We start from the raw sequence: 25,647 nt of genomic DNA on the forward strand, positions 1-25,647 counted from the left end.
TTACTCATGTGACCAAAGCCACGGTCGACGACATTCTTTGTGTGGCTCTTCACAAAAAATCTGAGCTCGACAGTCTCGAGTTCACCCGCTTGAGCCAGTGCTAGCATCATTTCGACGACGTAGTTGTTCTTATTTTACCCTCCGCAGTTGTCGGCGTAGAAGTCCATCACGATCACAGCACGCTCGTCAGATACTGCGTGTAAGTCACGCCGGTACTCCGACCTATCGAAAATGTTCAAAATGACGTTAGTATCCATGTCCAAACGAAATGATTCCTATATCCGTACCGCATCGCTTTGTCTGAAGCTATGTGACTGCGAAGCTCCTCGGTGAGTTCTGCAGTGACATTCAAGCGCATTCGGGCGTACAGGGTGGAGCACAGGTCACATACGTTGCTTCAAGGGGATCGGATCCGAATCACAGGACAATACTACTGAAGCAGCCCCAAAAAGTTAGATGGACATGGTTCTCGCACTTCCAAGTCGTTCACCACCACGAAATTGTGCATTTCTGTGAATAGTGTGAATAGTTGATCCCACGTGAAGTAAGCATGCAACAATGTGTAGTTGTCATCGGTGTACTGCTTGCAAACAACTCCATCAATCGTTTTCTGATGTAAAGGGTCTGCTTAGACCCAATGCTTTAGCTTACACGTGCGCGCACGTGTATGAGGAAGCGTAGGTGTATTTAACTTAGATGAATTATATTTGTATCCACGAGTATAATTAAACCTAAATAAAGGGACTGAACGATAGATTTAGTGCCAAATGAGAACTGAATTGATTGTTAACTGGGTTTCCTCCTAAAACTGATATTTCTAATGTGGAGTTCTGCCTTCGGATAGATTGCAGAATCCCTATCTAATGAATGACTCTTATTGGTAAAAAGATGTTGTTTTCTACCAGTCATATCTCTTTGGTATGAATATGGACAATGGTCAACCTGAATGTATCCACTATTGCGTGTTGCACTAAGGTAGGAGGTGAACCAACTGTGTGGCCTCGCTACATCTGAGTCCGAACGCGTACAGGAACGACGTCGCCCAACGTCGCTGCAAATGAGCGGAACCAGGTCATCAGCCATCGATCTTGGCGACATTGATGTTCATCAGTCTTGACGGAGAACGCGCCACCTTGTATCTGGTGTCGGTAGCGAGTGATGGTTGCAGTAGAGACATCGTAGACGGTGCACCAGGATTCACGACACACACGCCCAATTAGAGGAAGGAAGGAAGCAAAAACCTGTCGCACTCTAGTCCCACGGCGACGCGCTGTCCTATCCGTCTTCATCAGGATGGCCAGCGACGTTAGCACACTCTGTTTCTTCTCTTGGGCTGTCATGTACGATAGAGAGCACAAGAAGTTTTCGATCTTGGTCGCCTTCCCTTAGAGATAGTGATCTTCACACGCATCAAACTTGTAACTCGGTTACGAAGTTCGTCGTCAATCAAAAAAACACTCCCGTCCTCGTCGAAGTCGTCATCAGATTCTGCTTCCGATTGTTCTTCCTCAACTTCACCAGCACTTGAAACTCCACTTGAATCGTCCGACACAGGCTCCCATGAACTATATTCCGAGGCGTCATCGCTTGATCCCTCTGGGTCTGATCGTAGCGAGCCTAGTAGCTTCCTGTGATTGGGGAGGAGATCACATTGTCCGAGAGACATGATGTCGTCTGCACCATCGCCACCGTCTGGAGGCGATCTTCTGCCGAGAGCTACGCCCATCACCCTCGTGCCCATCGAGTCGATACACCTGAAAAAAATGGGTATGTGTGGAAAGGGGCTCTTTGTGAGATATTTTGGTTAGGTTCGATTTTGGTTGACCAATCTTTAAAGCTATTTATCGAAAACTCCAAATGGTTCGTAAGGATCAGTTCGTTTGACGCCGTCTCATATCTAAACGAATAATTACTGTAAATCATTGGGTTTTTCATGCTATTCCGATAAAATACCGTTCACGAAAATCCGACGTTTTGAAAAAAAGGTCGGTGTAACACCGCCAAACGATTGGATTGAAGCACCCAAATTTAAGGCGGTCACGGCCGAAACAGCGTGAACCACCACCCTCATTTAGGGAATGGAGCACTTAGAGAGGGGTCAGCACCCAAATCGTTGTAGTAATCACCGTCAGTAGGTGCTGCTTCACCAACACGAGCATTCATTTTAATCGTCCAGACAAAATCGCCTGCCCCAGACACCTTGTGAGATGTTGCCGGTACGCTTATCGATCTAACGAATGTTGACATCTTAAGCATTCTACTCCTTGTTCTGGGGTCGTATTTCTACCTGAGTTACAAGTGAGATGCATCTACTTCATGAACGCGGAACAACAACCCGTTGATAAAGTTTGTGCGAAGTACGTGCGTACAAAAGGAACGAGACGAAAAAGCTTATTGAGCGTTTGCTACTTAGTACTTACTTACTAGTACTATACATGTGCTGGGATAAATTTCAACTACCACGAGGATTTCCTGCGCGCAGTGACGGAGTCAACAACTTGGTGTACGGAGTGCTGCTAGAAACGATCGACCCGTTCATGAAGCAGTCCTTGAACTGCTCGGTTTCCAGGATCGCTGCGGTGAAGCAGTTGGGTGTGCTGCCGTGGAGATTCAAAATGACCTCCGGAATCCTGTCGAGCTGTCACTCAAACAGCGAAACCCAAGCGGCCAGCCCTGCAGTCGAGTCAACCAGCTTGTCCTACAATAATGCAGGCACTCACCTGGGGAACAAACTCGTGATACTTCCACAGCGGCCTGCGATACGACATCGCAAAGCGTGATCTTCTGCTCGCGACAGTAGCTGTACATTGCACCTTCAACATCAACGCTCACAACCAAAATCCACTCGCCCAAGATAGCGAACTGCGGCTTGTGGTAGAACAAGCGCGCCATGGCCACCTGTTGCTTCTCCCCACCTGACAACATGACGGTCCAGTCGCGCACAATATCCCAGCCGCCTTCGCGCTCGGCAAAGTGTCGAATATAACCCTTCTCGAAGAAGTTCACGAGGCACTCGTCGCAGTGATCTGCTGCGTGAAAGTCGTTCAGCGAGTGAGAGCAGAGAACCTGGTCGTGGAGACTCCCCAAAGCTAGGTACGGGTATCACGGGATGTAGAACACGCGGTTTGATCAACTTGTCCCCACAAATCGGCCAGAGCTCGCCCAAAGTCCGGAACAGCGAGCTCTTCCCGCAGTCATTCGGGCCCACGACCACAACGTTCATCTCAGTCGTGCCCTTCAGGTTGAGTGACGAGTCCAGCACCTCTCTATTCGGTGTAGCCAAAGGCGCATTCTCGAACTGAATCACATTATAGCAATAATACAGCTCCTCTTTCGTCCACAGCAGCGAAAGCTTCGGTTTGGCATCGTCCGTTTCCGCAATGGAGCGCTGGCAATTGCCATCGTTAAGGTCCGCTAAGATATCCACGAGCTTCGTGATCCGAGCGGTAAAGCTGGTGCAGCGCGTGATCTCCCGACCCGACAGTTCTAGGGGTACTGTGGCCTTCGCCAAGTCGATCTTCATCTTGCTCGACCGAAATTAATCCTCCATGCGTTTTGCATACGTCAACCCAGCGAGCCACGCATCCGAAGGATCCATGAACAGCTTGGAGACGACGTGGGAGCCAATCGCAATCGCCAAATACCTGGCCACGATGGTGTTAATGGCACCCACCACGATTCGGAAATGTCGACCTGAGAGGGTCTGTTTGATTAGCCCGCTGAAGCGACTCGTCCAGTGTGCCTTTCTCCCGGACGTTGCCATTGCCGAAGGCGAGCTCCTCGTTGTGTGTGATCCGCCGCGAGTTCATGAAGCGAAAGGTGTCTTGTGCCTGTTGCTCTGCAGTCGTGAAGCGGCAGCACCGTGATGCCGAACGACATTTTGGCCGCCAGCATGACTACGACCAACGCTGCAAAACCCACTTCAACCGTGAATGGGCCGGGCACAATCAGGCGAAGGAAGCGTCGGTAGAAGTCTCTATTCGCCGCCGCTTTCAGTTGACCAGATCGCCAACCCGACCAACGAGCTGATGCTGGCGACTGTTCTTGCCTTGGACTGCACTGACCGAAGTTGGAGTCTCCATTTGCGTCTCTTCAGCTGTTCCAACTCCCAAAGCAAGCAAGTTGCGCACGCAAACTCTTTAGCACGAAATGAGTTGTATCGTGAAAACGAAGGGTCAGGGAAACATTACTACAGTGCAATGAGAGATAACTATACGGGTAAAGCTCACCCGTAGATACAGTTGAGCCTCATCGTCTTGCTCGTTTCCTGCTTTGCTGTAGCGACTCGACAGCACGTTTCGTAGGCACTCTTGTGCGCAAAGAACACCGGCGGCTGGGGCAGTCTTCTACTTCAGCGAAAAGGGGCATCGGTTCCGCAAGGTTCAGAGTCCTGTCTGCAGACTGCGAGATATTGGCTTCAGATTCCGTCAGTTCTGCATTCTCTCCGCGTCCGGACTCTTCTTCCTCACCAAGTTGGGGCTCTGCTTCCTGTCCCAACACCTCGGTCGACGCACAACTGATTGTGGAGGCCACTGGGCTTGCAGGGTGCTCCTGAGTCGCTAAAGAAAAGGACTCTCTATGCTATCGGCTGAATTATCTTGAGGTATTCCAAGTACAAAATCGACAAATCTCTCAGCAGCCGGTGTTGCCAACGTACATGTATAAGACTCCGGTGATTCGTCCGAAGATGAGGATTCACCACGTGCTGGTACTGCCTGGAGACTGTGCGCGGGACGAACAAACTCTCTGGATCTTTGATCAACGCCTGGGCAATGAACACCTCCCTGGATACATGCACCTACCACGTGACAACAGATTGCGTGTTCCCTATTGTGCGCACCTTGCTCCGCGTATCGGCAATCCAACCACCCTCGGACATCCCCTCCGTCTGCATCCGCCGTCCGTTTACCGACTTGATAGAGTTCACTACAGCTTTTTATCGATGCTGCCAGGCGCAGGGCCGTTGAATAACGCGATACAGATCTGCGGGCAAATGGAATTCTGTTCACTGAGAGACAACATCGTTTGTACATGAATCGGTACAGGTGCATAAAGTGATCTACTGCTTCAGCAACAGTGCTAAACTGGATATCCTGACTTAAGATATGCAAGCCGTGCCCGGTTCAAATGTTTAATCAATTCGCTCGGGATGGCTGGGCCATCCGGGCACTGCTATTTCACATTCCGGTGGTATTGCTTCAAAGAATTGTTTATTTTCCGAATGCACCATCCAATGTCGATAGCATGTTTTTGCGACGTACAAAAGTATGCAAATAGGAAGAAATGCCCGCCCCGACCAGAGTATTCAAATGCAAATACCACGTAGCCGTTGAATACCATGCTGTACGTACTGTCAATGTGAAAAATTGACGTGCAAACGGGGCGATTTTGCATGGCGATGTAGTCATTGATAAGACGGAGACACGTCATACCCACACGAAAGGGTAAGCTTCCGAGCCGTCGCCCAAATGGCACACACTTTGCATATCCTGCTGCTGGCTGTGTATCACACATACCGCAAAACTCTTATCGAAAGGCACCCCTTGCAGGCGACGGTTAAAAAATATCAACCTATCAGATTACTCCATTTTGATCATCTATCATGACATATCGAAAGGCACCCCGGAGATAAATAACCACCAGTCGATAGGTTACGCAGCGAGCTAGCCATTCATCAGCACTGTGCTTCGTCATTACTCAGTCTGCAAGAATGCCCCGAGGAAGCCGCCCACGCGTGAAAGGCTTCGAGGCTTCGCCAAGCCAGTGCCTTCGCACTGCTATCAGCTATATATTATTAATAGCTTCGTCGAGCAGAACGGCATGGCAGCAGCAGTAACACGCTTCTATCCCTCTCTCCAAGCGGAAGCCCGAAAGCGGAAGAAGCGTCAACTGCACAAGTGGTTTGAAGCCCGTGATGACATCGCCAAACAAGTTGCCCAAGGCAACGGGCTCCCAGTCTGTCGCATCAACGACAGCAGCTTTCACCAACTGAACCAGCGAGGTGACCGTAATCTATTCAGGAAAATATCCTTGATAAATAAATTCCGAGTGACGCAGCTGTTATTTATTTGCAGATGCCTCTTCCCATGCATTCGGCATCCCTGGTGCTGCAAGGGGTGCCTTTCGATAAGAGTTTTGCGGTAATCATCATGATATGATCGCCCTGCTGGAAAACCTCACACGTGCTTGACGACAGGCACGATTTAAACTTGTATCAACAAGGACAGGCCGATGCGATACCAACTTCATCACCATCACCATCGAGATATCTCCGGGTGCGCCGCAGAAAGCGGCACAAAACCATCCATGGTTGCATCTTGTGACTACCGCGTGCAAGTTCGTAATCTTTATCAAACAAATGATCAATAGGGCAGCCGACTTGAGTGTATTTATTGATGATATGCGTCGGTAGAGTCGTTCGAAATCCATCTGGCGCATCTGCTGCGATAGAGCGGTAGATCTTAGTCCATGGCCGTCGTTGGCACCGCCCGGGTTCGATATCAGATTCAGATTCCGACGTCTACAGCTGTGGTAGCTCTTCTAAGCGTCCATGGTGGCCTGGCTCGTGCGTGTTTGCTGAAAAGATTTGGGCACGTAGAGAATAGTGCAGTTGTAAGCGCTTAGTTCGATTCGAATTATTTAAGCCGCAAACAGCACTTCAACACTTTGAAGTGCTGTTTTGGTGGCGCTTATTTTTGTTTTGGTGTTGATACCTGGCCTTTTGTGTGCGTACACGAACAGATTTTGGGTGGAGCTACACATTTTTAGACAGGGCCGCACTTTGTTTTTGGTGGGCATACCCCTCACTCTTTGAAAAGTGATACCCCCCCCCCCTTCCCCCATCCCGGTATGAACTCAACCTTCCATGCGAGAACATTCCGTATCAAGAACAAGTCAGTGTCATAGGAGACTCGGATCGATGTCCCCAGTCGCCATGTCGAAGGTTCTGTTCTATTATCCTTCGTTGGCGATCCCCAGGCTGTCGAATCGAAACTGAAATTGGTCTTGTAACTTCTGCGCAAACAAACAGACACATTATAGACTAGTTTTAATATTTTATTGCGATATATAATCGACTGGCCTTGTCGTATGAACATTGCACTTTGAGGCACAACATGGTTGCGATGGTGGGGGAACACCGAAGAGGAGGGGACAGTGTTGAGGAGTGCCGAATGAGGACGGCTTCCCTCCCTGCCGCTAGGACGTCGCAGATAGCGAAGATTCACTTATCTGACAAAAACGTAGGAAATTCGTGTTGCAGATTGCTATTTGCTAAAATTATGCAATCCGACGCCGTTTGTCAGCAGGTTGAAGGCTGCTAGGTTGTGCTTCTCGGATAAGGCGAAACACAGTAGTGGCAGAGAGCTCATCTAACCTCCTCTTCCGCGTTGACGGTGATAGCGTGAGATGTTCCATCCCAGTACGAAATAGCTCAGCTGACTGTTGTTCATTCATGTTGGCTGGTATCGTCGACCCTGCCAATGCAACCCCTCCAGATATGTACCGTATCATCCACTGAGTAGTAAGACAAGAATGAGCAAACCCAGCGTCTTGACGGACCAATGTTGACTTACAAATCTCTTGGTACAGCGAGTATGGCAGTGGATCCTTGCCAGTCTCGGTCGGCACTCCAGACTGATATTTTGAGGCCTGCAGCCGCTTCAATCCTGAGAAGAAAGTCGACATGCTCTATTCGTACGAGGAAGGAAGTGATAGTTCTTGACGGCGATAGAGATCCTTGATGGCACTGCGAAAACCATTCAACGTGCTGACATCAACTGTCTTGCGCTTTTCAAGCAAGAATGCCTCGAAGTCATATGTCGTGAACTGCTGGAGATCTATTTGACCACCCTTCTCGAAATATTTGTGCGATTCATTCTTTTTGGACCACAATCTACCGAGATATCGCACGAAGGCTGCCAGCGTAAGCCTGCTGCGTTCGCTTTGATATGCAGGCATCTCGAACGTCCTTTGCAGTGACCTCTAATGCTTCCGCCGTTGTCGCACCAGCACGACGGGGCACCACCGTGCCGCTGGTAATGATCACGGCCGTGTCGCTACTCATGGTCGTAAGCAAGTCGCTGGTGCTGCTGTCCACCGACCCGCCGCTCTTGGTCACGGAAGTGGCGCTGTTCTTGGTCGCGGGCTAGTCGCTGATGCTGCTGACCACCGAGCCGCCACTGCTGCTTGGCGCTGCAATGATCTTGCTCTTGGGCGGCGCTGTGGGCATCGTTGAGCAATGTGCGAGTCTGGAGGGGAGACTTGGCAAGTGGATTTTTGGCGAATAGGAATGCATAATAAACGTCGGATGTGGAGGCTACGAAACCGGGCTCATTTGCCACAACACATGCCGCTATACAAACGTGAAGATTATCGACCCGATCTCATTGGAAATGATAGTAAAAACAGTGGCGCATTTTCCTACGATCTCATACAAACAAGTAGATGCCGGCTACGAAACAGCGACAATCACCAATGTATTCAAAAATTGTCAATTTGAGCTGCTGGGGCGCAATGGAGCCACTGTGTTTACAAGTGGAGCTCGAAGAGAGTGCACATGCAACACTTGAGTATGTAGATCGCGAAGTTTGGCCATTGTAGGATGAATACTGCACAGATGATCTGGCCACAATTTCTCATTACTATTTGAATCTCAACACTAGAGGTGATTTACGAAATCGCATGAGCCACTTTTTGTGCCATGCATGTTTATTAAGGGTGAGTCTGCGCGCAACTTGGCCTGTTCAGCGTGGTCCTGGAGCACGAGGGATACACAGAGTAAAAGGAAGTTGGTTATCTACGCGTGCGGAGGTTGGTAGGAAGAAGACGGCTTCGGGCCGAGATTGAAAACCAAAAGTGAGTGAGATTGATTGAGTTAACTTGGTCTGCTCTACTTTCTACCTGTCTGTCCTGCGAGCCCTATGGCACCATAAAAATGCGCATCCCGCATGCTACAAAAAGCATGCCATGCGATCCTTCATATGGTGGGATTTGAACCCGCGCCAGTTGGCTTACACACAACCCCGTTAACCACTTGGGCTACGGAACGCCAGCCACACGTCCAACAACACACTCTATTTGTGAGTGTCTCACACGCACCCAAATGCACCGCATGGGATCCTAAAGGCACCCCACACGCAACTTGACATGCAACATATGCAATCTTGGAGCGCACCATCCGGGATCTGCAGGTGTGCAACCCACACGCAAGCGTGTGACATCACACCCACTAACACTCTCCCTTGATGAGAACGCTGCGTGTCAACTTACGCCCTCATGCCCAGGCCCTCGACGAACTGGCGGTGCTTGTCACGTGTCAATGCCTTCGTCATGCCGTCTGCGATCATCTCGTCTGTCGGCTTGTAATCCAGCCGAATGACCGCACGTTCAATCTTCTCACGCAGGAAGTGGAACTTGATGTCGATGTGCTTCGTGCGTGCATGGCACACCGGATTCTTGGCTAGCGCGATGCACCCTTGGTTGTCTTGGTAGATGAGTGTAGCACCTTGATCTTCATAGCCCATGTCCTTCAATAGCAAGCGCAGCCGCACCGCCTCTTGAGTCGCACTGTACAGACTCGTGTACTCTGCCTCCGTACTTGACGTCGCCACAGTCGGCTGTCGCTTGGACTTCCACGAGATCGCGCTGCCGTTCAGAAAGAACACGTAGCCTGTCGTTGAGCGACGGGTGTCCAGGTCACCAGCCCAGTTCGCATCCGCGTAGCCGATAGGCTCTCCCTTGATCGCGCCGTTGAACACAATGCCCATGTCCTGAGTAGTCTTGAGGTACTTCAGGATCCGCTTCGCAGCAACCCAGTGACTCTTGTTGTAGCGCTCGCAAAACTTGGCTACCTCTCCCACAGCTTGAGCGATGTCCGGACGAGTGCATGTTGCCAGGTACATGAGAGCTCCCACCAGCTCACGGTACGGGTACTTCGCCACAAACGCTTCCTCTTCAGTCATCTTGACCAGCTTCGAATTGCAGTCTGCTGGTGTGTGTACAGCCTTGCACTTGTCCACGCCGAACTTCTCCGCGAGTCGCTTGATGTAGGCCCGCTGATTCATCAAAATTGTCTTGTCCTCACGGTTGCGGTCAATCTCGATCCCAAGGCAGTATTTCAGCTCTCCCTGCTCCTTGATGCTGAACTCTTTCTTTAGCGCCATCTTAATCGACTCGATGTGTTCCTTCGTCTTGCTGAACAGCATGAGGTCGTCCACATAGATGACAACGATGCTGTACTCGTCAGTTGATCGACGAACGTAAACGCAGGGGTCTGCATCAGAGTGCCTGAATCCTTGGTCTTCGAGATGCTTGTTCAGCTTGTTGTTCCACTGGCGCGCCGCTTGCTTCGTACCGTACAGTGCCTGCTTCAGCAAACACTTCATTGCTGGGTTTGATTGGTCTTCAAAGCCATCAGGTTGGTCCATGTAGAGCTCTTCTTCCACGTCGCCATAGAGGAACGCAGTGTCCACGTCAACGTTTTCAGCTTCCATGTCTTCCTCAGCCGCTGTCGCCAACGACGCGTTGATCGACTCCTTCCGTGCAACAGGAGCGAAGGTGTCAGTGAAGTCGATGCCGGGTCGCTGAGTATAGCCCTTGGCTACAAGTCGTGCCTTGAGCTTCACGATGTTCCCGTTTGGGTCGCGCTTGATGCGGAACACCCACTTGCATCTGATAGCCTTCTTGTCGCGTGGCATCTTCACCAGCTCCCAGGTGTTGTGATCCTTTAGCGACTTCATCTCGCTCTTCATTGCGTCCAGCCACTGGTCCTTGTACTTGCTGCGCATGACCTCTTCGTATGATACGGCATGTTCGCCGTCATCATCCTCCGCGTGAAGACAGTAAAGTGAGTCCCACTCTGCCTCAAAGTCGTCCAGGTTGAAATGTCCACGCTGCGCGCCTGTGTACTCATCTTGGTATCTCACCACCCCACGTCTTTTGCGCTCTGGTCGCACCATCCACTCTTCTTGGCCATCTCGCCCTGGTGTGCTTAACCCACGCGTGGGAACAGCGTGCGTTGGTCCTGCATGCTCGCTCTGCTGCGGTTCTTGTTGTGGTTCCATCGTTGGAGTACTGAAACCATCATCAACGCCTTGTTCATCTTGCGTGTCCTTGTCATCATCTTCACCAATGATATCAATCACGTCACCCTTCTCCGTGGCCACCTTGTCCGATGAATGCTCCGCAAATGTGATGCTCCTTGAGACAACAATTGATCCGTCACTATCATTCAGAAGTCGATACGCCTTGCTCTGCTTCGCATAACCGAGAAAGTAGCACTTCACTCCAGAGTCGTCTAGCTTCTTCCTCTTCTCCTTGGTCACGGATGCATAGCACTCTGATCCGAACACTCGCATGTGGTCCAGTCGAGGTTTCCGCTTGAACACCATCTCGAACGGACTTGCGTGAGGGTTAGACGTATTCGGCAAGACATTTCGAATGTCTGTCGCAGTCATGATTGCCTCGCACCAGTAGCTCTTGTCAAGCCCACTCTCCTTGAGCATGCAGCGTGTCATCTCCACCAGCGTCCGGTTCATCCGCTCCGACATGCCATTATGTTGAGGGTTGTAAGGCACCGTAAACTCTTGCTTGATCGTCTTGGCATCGCACAGCGCATCCATGTTAGCGATACGATATTCGCCGCCTTTGTCACTTCGCAAAATCTTGACCGTCAGTCCCGCAGTCACCTTGATCTCCTTGAGAAACTTAGCGAATGCGTCGTGAACTTCGCTCTTCATACGCAACGGGTAGATCGTCACGTAGCGACTCTTCATCATGATGAAAGTCACAATGTACTTGTATCCGGACTTGGATGCTGGCGTAATAGGTCCGAGCACGTCCGAGCACACAATGTCGTCAGTGCGCTTGCTCTCCCTGGCTTCAAGCTCTCCCTTGTTCGAATGGAAGGTTTTGCGCACTTGCTTGGAAAAGGAAGTTGGGCTACGAGCTGCGGAGAGTTGAAAGCTTAGAAGACGGCTTCGGGCCGAGATTGCAAAACCAAAAGTGAGATTGAGTGAGTGAGTTTTAGCTGCTAGCCTGCCTCCTACGCTCTCTTGTCGGCAAAAAAAAAAAACGTCCATGTGGGGACTCGAACCCACACCCTTCGGATCAAAGACCCGGCACTTAACCCACTACACCATACTGCATGACCAAAGTCACGCACACCCTACTCCTACATATGTATCTCCTACTATGCACCCACACGCATGTCCACGCCGCTTGAGCACTTGGACACGCTCCCACACGCTTGTTCTCACGCGCACGCAACCTGCGCGTCTCATCATGAGCACTTGACGCCGCCACAAATCCCCCCGCACACGCGTAGAGGCACGCGCACGCACACACGCCTTGCACCCACACCTGGTGCACACATGCACACGCAGCACCCTCTAACACTCTCCCTTGATGCGCTGTGCTTGGCGTCTTAGGCGTCCATGCCGAGTCCGACGAGAAACTGGCGGTGCTTGGGTCGTGCCAGTGCCTTGGTAAACCCGTCTGCGATCATCTCGTCTGTCGGCTTGTACTCGAGCACGATGACCTTGTCTTCCACCTTCTCGCGCAAGAAGTGATACTTCAAGTCGATGTGCTTGGTGCGTGAGTGGTACGCTGGGTTCTTGGCCAGCGCAATGCAACCTTGGTTGTCCTGAAAAATGGTAGTCGCACCCACACACTCACACCCCACGTCCAGTAGTAGCTGACGCAGCCACACTGCCTCTTGAGTGGCGTTGTACAGTGCCATGTACTCTGCCTCCGTGCTCGAGGTTGCCACTGTCGGTTGCCGCTTCGACTTCCACGAAATTGCACTCCCGTTCAGGAAGAACACGTAGCCAGTAGTCGAGCGCCGGGTGTCCAAATCACCTGCCCAGTTCGCATCCGCGTAGCCGATCAGCTCTCCCTTAGTCCCGCCGTTGAACACGAGTCCCAGGTCCTGAGTGGTCTTCAAGTACTTCAAAATCCGCTTCGCAGCCACCCAGTGAGACTTGTTGTACCACTCGCAAAACTTGGCCACTTCACCCACAGCTTGAGCAATGTCCGGGCGCGTACAAGTTGCGAGGTACATCAAAGCCCCCACCAACTCGCGATACGGGTACCTGGGCACGAAATCTTCGTCTTCTGACGGCTTCACCAGCTTCGAGTTGCTGTCCGCTGGTGTGTGCACTGCCTTGCACTTTTCCACGCCGAACTTCTCCGCGAGTCGTTGAATATACGCTCGCTGATTCATGACGATGGTCTTGTCGTCGCGGTTGCGGTGGATCTCGATGCCGAGACAGTACTTCAGCTCACCGAGCTCCTTGATGCTGAACTCGCGCTTCAGCGCCTTCTTGATCTCACCGATCTCCGCTTTCGTCCTGCTGAAGATCATGAGGTCGTCCACGTAGACGATAATGATGCTGAACTTCGAGTCCGAGCGCCGAACATACACACACGGATCCGCCGCTGACCGATGGAAACCTTGGCCCTCCAGGTGCTTGTTCAGCTTGCTGTTCCATTGGCGTGCCGCTTGCTTCGTGCCGTAAAGCGCTTGCATCAACAGACACTTCTTGGTTGGGTTGACTTGGTCTTCAAATCCGTCCGGCTGGTCCATATAGAGCTCCTCTTCAACGTCGCCGTAGAGAAACGCGGTGTCCACATCCACGTTTTCAGCCTCCATGTCTTCCTCTGCTGCAATCGCCACCGCCGTGTTGATGGACTCCTTGCGTGCTACAGGAGCGAAAGTCTCCGTGTAGTCGACCCCTGGACGTTGCGTGAAGCCCTTCGCCACAAGACGAGCCTTGAACTTGATGATCTTCCCGCTCGGGTCACGCTTGATACGGAACACCCACTTGCACCCGATCGCCTTCTTGTCTGACGGCATGTCCACCAACTTCCAGGTGCGGTGATCCTCAAGCGACTTCATTTCGCTTTCCATGGCGCGCAGCCATTCGTCCTTGTACTTGCTCCGCATGACTTCATCGTACGACACTGCGCGCTCACCGTCGTCGTCTTCGGTGAGGAAGCAGTAGAGGGAATCGAACTCAGCCTCGTAGTCGTCCAGGTTGAACTCACCCCTTCGAGTCCCGGGAAATTCGTCTTGGTAGCGCACGACTCCACGCCTTTTGCGTGCCGGACGCACCATCCACTCCTCTTCGCCGTCTCTCCCTGGCGTGCTAGAGCCACGCGTTGGCACAGATCCGGTCGGTCCGCTGTGCTCCTCGGGTTCGTGGAGTGGGCGTGTCGGGGGCGTGCTGAAACCGTCGTCAACACTGGGTTCTTCGGTGCGCTCCTCTTCTTCATCGTTGTCGATGATGTCGATCACCTCCTGGTTGCGCGTCTTCGCCATTGTGACCGGTGGCGCTTCAGCAAACGTCACACTCCTTGAAATCACGATCGATCCGTCGCTGGGGTCCAGGAGTCGATATGCTTTGTGTTGCTTGGCGTAGCCGAGAAACACGCACTTGATCCCCGAGTTGTCCAGCTTTTTGCGTTTCTGCTTGGTCACATGGGCGTAGCACTCGGTCCCAAAAACGCGCATGTGCTCCAGACGTGGCGCCCTCTTGAAAACCAGCTGGAATGGGCTTGCGTGTGGGCTTGACGTGTTAGGCAACACGTTCCGAATGTCTGCAGCTGTCATGATGGCTTCGCACCAGTACGACTTGTCCATCCCGCTCTCCTCCAGCATGCAGCGTGTCATTTCGACCAGCGTACGGTTCATCCGCTCTGCCATGCCGTTCTGTTGCGGGTTGTAAGGCACCGTGAACTCTTGCTTGATGGTCTTCTCGTCGCACAGAGCCACCATCCCCGCGTTGCAGTATTCACCGCCGTTGTCACTGCGTAGCACCTTGACCTTGATGCCCGCACTTGTTTCTGCCTCCTTGAGAAACTTCTTGAACGCCTCACACACTTCGCTCTTCTTGCGCAGTGGGTAGATTGTCACAAAGCGACTCTTCATCATGATGAAGCTCACAATGTACTTGTAGCCCGACTTGGATGCAGGAGTGACGGGCCCCAACACATCAGAGCACACAGTGGTGTCCTTGCGTGCGCTCTCCCTGGCTTCGAGTCCCTCCTTGGTCGACTTGAAAGGCTTGCGTGCCTGCTTCGCAGTCGCACACACGCCACACACGGTTCCAGGCTCTGCCAGTGCACCCTTGAGTTTCCCGTCCTTGATCATGGAGTTCAGCGTGCCGAAAGACGCGTGGCCGAGTCGCCGGTGCCACAAATTCATATTGTCTTCAGCCGCATGGCACTCGTCGCCGCCCTCAATGTTGAGGAACATCAGCTTGCCTTGCTTCCTGCCCGTCGCCACCACTTGGCCGCCGCGTTTCACAACGCACTGCTCGCTGTCCATAGTCACGGTCATGCCGCGTGCCGTTGCAGCCGTGAGAGAGAACAGGTTCTTGTTCAAATCTTGAACGTGCAGTGTGTTTTCCAGTCGCGCGTTTATCCACGCACTACCAGTCCAGACACGCAGAACAACTGTTCCAACCCCGAGAATCTTCAAGCTCGCGCTGCTCTTTGCGCTCGATATGGTGCGCGCAGTCTTTACACCCGAGTACTCTTGAAACGCGTCGCGTGTCTTGCACATGTGTGCCGAAGCACCGCTGTCCATCACCCAGCACTCGCTAGCAAAAGCTTCCGTCGCATGGAACGCAACGTTCGACTGGTCTTGGACATTTTCATCGGTACTTGCCTCGGAACGGCAATCCCTCGCATAGTGGCCAGGCTTGCCACAGTTGAAACACTTCCCGAAGGGCCCCTTCTTGCGCATCCCGCGTGCGTTCTTCTTCTTCTGCTGCTGCTTCCCATTGCCCTTGCCGGCAAGAAGCGCAGTCGCTTCTTCGATGCGGTTCGAGTCCTTCTGACGCACTTCTTCCGCAATCAGCTTGCTCACCAGGTCTGCAAGCTTGAACTCACTCACTGACATGCGAAACGCTTGAACCAGAGCCTCGTAGCTCGATGGCAGACTCCGCAGCATCGTCGCGCAGACGTCTTCCTCAGTTGGCTCACACCCCGCGTTCTTCATCTCCATCACGAGCTTCTCCAACTCCGTCACGTGCTTGCCGACGGAGGACGCCGTGAACTTGAACGCCGAGAACTTTTCCTTGAGCCACAGCCGGTTCGCCATGTCTTGAGTCTTGTGGAACTTCTTCAACGTGTCCCACGCCTCCTTCGCAGTCGTGGACGTCACCACGTGCATCAACTGCGAGTCGTTTAGGTTGAGCACAATCGCCGCGTGCGCTTGTTGCTCCTTCGCCGTCGATCCGGCTTCCCCGGAGACAGCTTCCCACAATCCCTTGGACATCAGGTACATCTTCATCTTGTAGCTCCACAGCGAGTAGTTCGAGCCGTCGAAAGGCTCGACCTTGAACTTGGTGTCGGTACTTGGGCTCATAACCAAAAGGAAGTTGGGCTACGAGCTGCGGAGAGTTGAAAGCTTAGAAGACGGCTTCGGGCCGAGATTGCAAAACCAAAAGTGAGATTGAGTGAGTGAGTTTTAGCTGCTAGCCTGCCTCCTACGCTCTCTTGTCGGCAAAAAAAAAAAACGTCCATGTGGGGACTCGAACCCACACCCTTCGGATCAAAGACCCGGCACTTAACCCACTACACCATACTGCATGACCAAAGTCACGCACACCCTACTCCTACATATGTATCTCCTACTATGCACCCACACGCATGTCCACGCCGCTTGAGCACTTGGACACGCTCCCACACGCTTGTTCTCACGCGCACGCAACCTGCGCGTCTCATCATGAGCACTTGACGCCGCCACAAATCCCCCCGCACACGCGTAGAGGCACGCGCACGCACACACGCCTTGCACCCACACCTGGTGCACACATGCACACGCAGCACCCTCTAACACTTGGCGGTCGCGCAGACGCCACACACGTTGCCTTTTTCAGCCGGTGTACCGCTGATCCGCCCGTCCTTGATCATGTCGTTCAATGTCTGGAACGACGCGTGCCCGAGACGCCGATGCCACAGTCCAACGTCTTCCTCTACAATGTGGCATTCTTCGCCGGCGTCTGTGTTGAGATACATCAACTTGACAATCTTTCGTCCAGTTGCAACTGAGACGTCACCGCGCTTGATCACACACTTGTCTTGAGTCATAATGACTGTCACGCCATGAGCCGTCGCCGCTGTGAGTGAGAACAAGTTCTTACTCAAATCTTGAACGTGAAGTGCATTCTCCAGCCGCGCATTGATTCATGACCTCCCGCTCCAGACACGCAACTGCACCGTTCCGTGCCCAAGCACTTTCAACTTGGCACTGCTCTTTGCGCTCGCCACACTGTATGACTTCGTCATCGGAGTGTAATCCTCGAACGCTTCTCGCGTCTTGCACATGTGCGTCGACGCCCCACTGTCCATGACCCAGCTCTCGCTTGCAAACATCTCGGTTACATTGAATGCAACGTTCGACTCGTCTAGGACTTCATTTTTCTGGACTCGCCTTGGAACGGCAGTCCCTCGCGTAGTGGCCCATTTTGCCACAGTTGAAGCACGCCCCGGATGGCTTCCTGCGCCCACCCTGCTGCTTCTTCTTCGTGTCTTTCGCGTAACCCTTGTTCGCGAGTAGTGCCGTCGCTTCCTTGATCCGTGTTGAATCCTTCTGACGCACTTCTTCGGCAATTAACTTGCCCACCAAATCAGCCAGCTTCAGTTCCGTCATCGACATCCGGAACGCTTGTACCAGGCTCTCGTAGCTCGCTGGCAGACTCCGCAGCAACGTTGCGCAGACGTCTTCATCACTCGGCTCACAGCCCGCGCTCTTCATCTCCAGCACGAGCTGCTTCAACTCTGTCACGTGCTTGCTGACAGAGGACGTCGTGTACTTGAACGATGAAAACTTCTCCTTGAGCCACAGTCGATTTGCCACATCCTGAGCTTTGTGGAACTTCTCTAACTTCTCCCAAGCTTCCTTGGCACTCTTCGCAGTCACCACATGCATGAGCTGCGAGTCGTTGAGGTTCAGCACAATCGCCGCATGTGCTTGTTGCTCCTTCGACGAAGAGGCCTCAGCCTTGCCCTCAACGGCCTCCCACAATCCCTTGGACATCTGGTACATCTTCATCTTGTAACTCCACAGCGTGTAGTTGGACCCATCGAAGGGCTCCATCTTGAACTTGGTGTCGTTGCTTGGGCTCATAACCAAAAGGAAGTTGGCTATCTACGCGTGCGGAGGTTGGTAGGAAGAAGACGGCTTCGGGCCGAGATTGAAAACCAAAAGTGAGTGAGATTGATTGAGTTAACTTGGTCTGCTCTACTTTCTACCTGTCTGTCCTGCGAGCCCTATGGCACCATAAAAATGCGCATCCCACATGCTACAAAAAGCATGCCATGCGATCCTTCATATGGTGGGATTTGAACCCGCGCCAGTTGGCTTACACACAACCCCGTTAACCACTTGGGCTACGGAACGCCAGCCACACGTCCAACAACACACTCTATTTGTGAGTGTCTCACACGCACCCAAATGCACCGCATGGGATCCTAAAGGCACCCCACACGCAACTTGACATGCAACATATGCAATCTTGGAGCGCACCATCCGGGATCTGCAGGTGTGCAACCCACACGCAAGCGTGTGACATCACACCCACTAACAAGAGTGTCGCACGCTGGAGAATAGCATCAATGTTCGGACACATCTATTTTGTGTAGAAAATGTGTGAACTATGATGTCCAATAAGGCACGTCCAACTTTTGATAATATCCAATAAGTAGGCAGTAAATTATGTAGATAAAACCTCGGACAGTTCGGACCTATTGTAGCCAATTATTGTTAATATATGCTAAATTGTGCTACACATATGATGAAGCCAAGTCCTGTTAATACTACAAACATACCGTGATGATTCGGACAAAATATCGTTTTAGTCGGGGTTCACACCTCCACTCACGAGATGACCACGAACAAAAAGGAAGTTGGGCTACGAGCTGCGGAGAGTTGAAAGCTTAGAAGACGGCTTCGGGCCGAGATTGCAAAACCAAAAGTGAGATTGATTGAGTGAGTTTTAGCTGCTAGCCTGCCTCCTACGCTCTCTTGTCGGCAAAAAGAAAAACGTCCATGTGGGGACTCGAACCCACACCCTTCGGATCAAAGACCCGGCACTTAACCCACTACACCATACTGCATGACCAAAGTCACGCACACCCTACTCCTACATATGTAACTCTTACTATGCACCCACACGCATGTCCACGCCGCTTCAGCACTTGGACACGCTCCCACACGCTTGTTCTCACGCGCACGCAACCTGCGCGTCTCATCATGAGCACTTGACGCCGCTACAAATCCCCCCGCACACGCGTAGAGGCACGCGCACGCACACACGCCTTGCACCCACACCTGGTGCACACACGCACATGCACACGCAGCACCCTCTAACACTCTCCCTTGATGCGCTGTGCTTGGCGTCTTAGGCGTCCATGCCGAGTCCGACGAGAAACTGGCGGTGCTTGGGTCGCGCCAGTGCTTTGGTAAACCCGTCTGCGATCATCTCGTCTGTCGGCTTGTACTCGAGCACGATGACCTTGTCTTCCACCTTCTCGCGCAAGAGGTGATACTTCAAGTCGATGTGCTTGGTGCGTGAGTGGTACGCTGGGTTCTTGGCCAGCGCAATGCAACCTTGGTTGTCCTGAAAAATGGTAGTCGCACCCACACACTCACACCCCACGTCCAGTAGTAGCTGACGCAGCCACACTGCCTCTTGAGTGGCGTTGTACAGTGCCATGTACTCTGCCTCCGTGCTCGAGGTTGCCACTGTCGGTTGCCGCTTCGACTTCCACGAAATTGCACTCCCGTTCAGGAAGAACACGTAGCCAGTAGTCGAGCGCCGGGTGTCCAAATCACCTGCCCAGTTCGCATCCGCGTAGCCGATCAGCTCTCCCTTAGTCCCGCCGTTGAACACGAGTCCCAGGTCCTGAGTGGTCTTCAAGTACTTCAAAATCCGCTTCGCAGCCACCCAGTGAGACTTGTTGTACCGCTCGCAAAACTTGGCCACTTCACCCACAGCTTGAGCAATGTCCGGGCGCGTACAAGTTGCGAGGTACATCAAAGCCCCCACCAACTCGCGATACGGGTACCTGGGCACGAAATCTTCGTCTTCTGACGGCTTCACCAGCTTCGAGTTGCTGTCCGCTGGTGTGTGCACTGCCTTGCACTTTTCCACGCCGAACTTTTCCGCGAGTCGTTGAATATACGCTCGCTGATTCATGACGATGGTCTTGTCGTCGCGGTTGCGGTGGATCTCGATGCCGAGACAGTACTTCAGCTCACCGAGCTCCTTGATGCTGAACTCGCGCTTCAGCGCCTTCTTGATCTCACCGATCTCCGCTTTCGTCCTGCTGAAGATCATGAGGTCGTCCACGTAGACGATAATGATGCTGAACTTCGAGTCCGAACGCCGAACATACACACACGGATCCGCCGCTGACCGATGGAAACCTTGGCCCTCCAGGTGCTTGTTCAGCTTGCTGTTCCATTGGCGTGCCGCTTGCTTCGTGCCGTAAAGCGCTTGCATCAACAGGCACTTCTTGGTTGGGTTGACTTGGTCTTCAAATCCGTCCGGCTGGTCCATATAGAGCTCCTCTTCAACGTCGCCGTAGAGAAACGCGGTGTCCACATCCACATTTTCAGCCTCCATGTCTTCCTCTGCTGCAATCGCCACCGCCGTGTTGATGGACTCCTTGCGTGCTACAGGAGCGAAAGTCTCCGTGTAGTCGACCCCTGGACGTTGCGTGAAGCCCTTCGCCACGAGACGAGCCTTGAACTTGATGATCTTCCCGCTCGGGTCACGCTTGATACGGAACACCCACTTGCACCCGATCGCCTTCTTGTCTGACGGCATGTCCACCAACTTCCAGGTGCGGTGATCCTCAAGCGACTTCATTTCGCTTTCCATGGCGCGCAGCCATTCGTCCTTGTACTTGCTCCGCATGACTTCATCGTACGACACCGCGCGCTCACCGTCGTCGTCTTCGGTGAGGAAGCAGTAGAGGGAATCGAACTCAGCCTCGTAGTCGTCCAGGTTGAATTCACCCCTTCGAGTCCCGGGAAATTCGTCTTGGTAGCGCACGACTCCACGCCTTTTGCGTGCCGGACGCACCATCCACTCCTCTTCGCCGTCTCTCCCTGGCGTGCTAGAGCCACGCGTTGGCACAGATCCGGTCGGTCCGCTGTGCTCCTCGGGTTCGTGGAGTGGGCGTGTCGGGGGCGTGCTGAAACCGTCGTCAACACTGGGTTCTTCGGTGCGCTCCTCTTCTTCATCGTTGTCGATGATGTCGATCACCTCCTGGTTGCGCGTCTTCGCCATTGTGACCGGTGGCGCTTCAGCAAACGTCACACTCCTTGAAATCACGATCGATCCGTCGCTGGGGTCCAGGAGTCGATATGCTTTGTGTTGCTTGGCGTAGCCGAGAAACACGCACTTGATCCCCGAGTTGTCCAGCTTTTTGCGTTTCTGCTTGGTCACATGGGCGTAGCACTCGGTCCCAAAAACGCGCATGTGCTCCAGACGTGGCGCCCTCTTGAAAACCAGCTGGAATGGGCTTGCGTGTGGGCTTGACGTGTTAGGCAACACGTTCCGAATGTCTGCAGCTGTCATGATGGCTTCGCACCAGTACGACTTGTCCATCCCGCTCTCCTCCAGCATGCAGCGTGTCATTTCGACCAGCGTACGGTTCATCCGCTCTGCCATGCCGTTCTGTTGCGGGTTGTAAGGCACCGTGAACTCTTGCTTGATGGTCTTCTCGTCGCACAGAGCCACCATCCCCGCGTTGCAGTATTCACCGCCGTTGTCACTGCGTAGCACCTTGACCTTGATGCCCGCACTTGTTTCTGCCTCCTTGAGAAACTTCTTGAACGCCTCACACACTTCGCTCTTCTTGCGCAGTGGGTAGATTGTCACAAAGCGACTCTTCATCATGATGAAGCTCACAATGTACTTGTAGCCCGACTTGGATGCAGGAGTGACGGGCCCCAACACATCAGAGCACACAGTGGTGTCCTTGCGTGCGCTCTCCCTGGCTTCGAGTCCCTCCTTGGTCGACTTGAAAGGCTTGCGTGCCTGCTTCGCAGTCGCACACACGCCACACACGGTTCCAGGCTCTGCCAGCGCACCCTTGAGTTTCCCGTCCTTGATCATGGAGTTCAGCGTGCCGAAAGACGCGTGGCCGAGTCGCCGGTGCCACAAATCCATATTGTCTTCAGCCGCATGGCACTCGTCGCCGCCCTCAATGTTGAGGAACATCAGCTTGCCTTGCTTCCTGCCCGTCGCCACCACTTGGCTGCCGCGTTTCACAACGCACTGCTCGCTGTCCATAGTCACGGTCATGCCGCGTGCCGTTGCAGCCGTGAGAGAGAACAGGTTCTTGTTCAAATCTTGAACGTGCAGTGTGTTTTCCAGTCGCGCATTTATCCACGCACTACCAGTCCAGACACGCAGAACAACTGTTCCAACCCCGAGAATCTTCAAGCTCGCGCTGCTCTTTGCGCTCGATATGGTGCGCGCAGTCTTTACACCCGAGTACTCTTGAAACGCGTCGCGTGTCTTGCACATGTGTGCCGAAGCACCGCTGTCCATCACCCAGCACTCGCTAGCAAAAGCTTCCGTCGCGTGGAACGCAACGTTCGACTGGTCTTGGACATCTTCATCGGGACTTGCCTCGGAACGGCAATCCCTCGCATAGTGGCCAGGCTTGCCACAGTTGAAACACTTCCCGAAGGGCCCCTTCTTGCGCATCCCGCGTGGGTTCTTCTTCTTCTGCTGCTGCTTCCCATTGCCCTTGCCGGCAAGAAGCGCAGTCGCCTCTTCGATGCGGTTCGAGTCCTTCTGACGCACTTCTTCCGCAATCAGCTTGCTCACCAGGTCTGCAAGCTTGAACTCACTCACTGACATGCGAAACGCTTGAACCAGAGCCTCGTAGCTCGATGGCAGACTCCGCAGCATCGTCGCGCAGACGTCTTCCTCAGTTGGCTCACACCCCGCGTTCTTCATCTCCATCACGAGCTTCTCCAACTCCGTCACGTGCTTGCCGACGGAGGACGCCGTGAACTTGAACGCCGAGAACTTTTCCTTGAGCCACAGCCGGTTCGCCATGTCTTGAGTCTTGTGGAACTTCTTCAACGTGTCCCACGCCTCCTTCGCAGTCGTGGACGTCACCACGTGCATCAACTGCGAGTCGTTTAGGTTGAGCACAATCGCCGCGTGCGCTTGTTGCTCCTTCGCCGTCGATCCGGCTTCCCCGGAGACAGCTTCCCACAATCCCTTGGACATCAGGTACATCTTCATCTTGTAGCTCCACAGCGAGTAGTTCGAGCCGTCGAAAGGCTCGACCTTGAACTTGGTGTCGGTACTTGGGCTCATAACCAAAAGGAAGTTGGGCTACGAGCTGCGGAGAGTTGAAAGCTTAGAAGACGGCTTCGGGCCGAGATTGCAAAACCAAAAGTGAGATTGATTGAGTGAGTTTTAGCTGCTAGCCTGCCTCCTACGCTCTCTTGTCGGCAAAAAGAAAAACGTCCATGTGGGGACTCGAACCCACACCCTACGGATCAAAGACCCGGCACTTAACCCACTACACCATACTGCATGACCAAAGTCACGCACACCCTACTCCTACATATGTAACTCTTACTATGCACCCACACGCATGTCCACGCCGCTTCAGCACTTGGACACGCTCCCACACGCTTGTTCTCACGCGCACGCAACCTGCGCGTCTCATCATGAGCACTTGACGCCGCTACAAATCCCCCCGCACACGCGTAGAGGCACGCGCACGCACACACGCCTTGCACCCACACCTGGTGCACACACGCACATGCACACGCAGCACCCTCTAACAGAACACTCTCGGTCCCAATAACTCCATGAGGTCTCGTTTGATAACGCTGAATCCGTTTAGCCACTTCACAGAGGCCGAGAAACTGAATATCAAGAAATTTCGCGACTACTAGCGCAGGGTGGGCGCGGCAATAGTGTCGAATATGGCTGACGTTGTGGCGGCCATAAGTCGTGTTGGCGGGATGGGATGCAGGCAAGCGGTCGCGGAAGCAAGTGTCGTTGGAGAGGTGCCTTCGCGTGTGATGGTTGTGGGCGTGCACATGCTGTGGTGGGGGCGTTGGCGGTTGGTGCGTGGTGGCGTTTTTTGTTTGCGTGAGGGTTGTGGTTTGCGTACGGTGGTCAATTGGCCGAGCGGTCTAAGGCGCCAGTTTAAGGCACTGGTCCGAAAGGGCGTGGGTTCGAATCCCACATTGGCCAACTTCTTCTTTCTTTGACCGCCTTGCTGCCCTGCTTTTTACTTACCACGCCACAACACACGTGCGCGGCGCTCCAGCTTCTGCTGCAGAGCTGCCAGACCGCGCTCTCGGCCGCTAGGCGATTCGCCACTCGCTTGGCGTGGGTTCGAGTCCACGCTCGTCCAGTCCGTGACAAAGCATCAACCTTTGTCAAATACTGCGTCCTCGATGCGGACACGACGGGACGATCACGTCGCGTGGCAGGTCACACGCAGTAGCTGATCCAATTCGGAGGTCTTTAAGACAGTACTTGATATAGCAGTGAGCAGGGCGTGGCGATACGACGAACGCAGATCTCACGAAGACTCGGTGGTGGGTATGGCCGAAAACGACCGACGCAACGAGGCTGTAGATTGTTGCCTGGCGTGTGTGGCCACAGTGTGGAGGGCCTGGCACGTAATGGTGTTGCTGGCGCAGCGTGGGCGCGGCAATAGTGTCGAATATGGCTGACGTTGTGGCGGCCATAAGTCGTGTTGGCGGGATGGGATGCAGGCAAGCGGTCGCGGAAGCAAGTGTCGTTGGAGAGGTGCCTTCGCGTGTGATGGTTGTGGGCGTGCGCATGCTGTGGTGGGGGCGTTGGCGGTTGGTGCGTGGTGGCGTTTTTTGTTTGCGTGAGGGTTGTGGTTTGCGTACGGTGGTCAATTGGCCGAGCGGTCTAAGGCGCCAGTTTAAGGCACTGGTCCGAAAGGGCGTGGGTTCGAATCCCACATTGGCCAACTTCTTCTTTCTTTGACCGCCTTGCTGCCCTGCTTTTTACTTACCACGCCACAACACACGTGCGCGGCGCTCCAGCTTCTGCTGCAGAGCTGCCAGACCGCGCTCTCGGCCGCTAGGCGATTCGCCACTCGCTTGGCGTGGGTTCGAGTCCACGCTCGTCCAGTCCGTGACAAAGCATCAACCTTTGTCAAATACTGCGTCCTCGATGCGGACACGACGGGACGATCACGTCGCGTGGCAGGTCACACGCAGTAGCTGATCCAATTCGGAGGTCTTTAAGACAGTACTTGATATAGCAGTGAGCAGGGCGTGGCGATACGACGAACGCAGATCTCACGAAGACTCGGTGGTGGGTATGGCCGAAAACGACCGACGCAACGAGGCTGTAGATTGTTGCCTGGCGTGTGTGGCCACAGTGTGGAGGGCCTGGCACGTAATGGTGTTGCTGGCGCAGCGTGGGCGCGGCAATAGTGTCGAATATGGCTGACGTTGTGGCGGCCATAAGTCGTGTTGGCGGGATGGGATGCAGGCAAGCGGTCGCGGAAGCAAGTGTCGTTGGAGAGGTGCCTTCGCGTGTGATGGTTGTGGGCGTGCGCATGCTGTGGTGGGGGCGTTGGCGGTTGGTGCGTGGTGGCGTTTTT

General features: G+C 53.4%; 1 protein-coding gene across 1 annotated transcript; it reads right to left on the reverse strand.

Annotated features, from left to right (window-relative positions):
• Positions 1-2,716: 2,716 nt before the first annotated feature.
• KRP23_2107 (ATP-binding cassette sub-family D member 3) lies at positions 2,717-3,523 on the reverse strand (the record flags this gene model as incomplete). The annotated part of the gene is made up of 3 exons (XM_067886796.1): positions 2,717-2,754; positions 2,814-3,029; positions 3,121-3,523. The coding sequence occupies 3 exons, from the start codon at positions 3,521-3,523 to the stop codon at positions 2,717-2,719; spliced, it is 657 nt and encodes a 218-aa protein (XP_067749445.1).
• Between the last annotated feature and the right edge of the window lie 22,124 nt (positions 3,524-25,647).

This window comes from Phytophthora ramorum (genome assembly GCF_020800215.1).
Source record: "Phytophthora ramorum isolate Pr-102 chromosome Unknown Phyram_PR-102_s0002, whole genome shotgun sequence".
In the NCBI taxonomy this organism is placed as follows: domain Eukaryota; phylum Oomycota; class Peronosporomycetes; order Peronosporales; family Peronosporaceae; genus Phytophthora; species Phytophthora ramorum.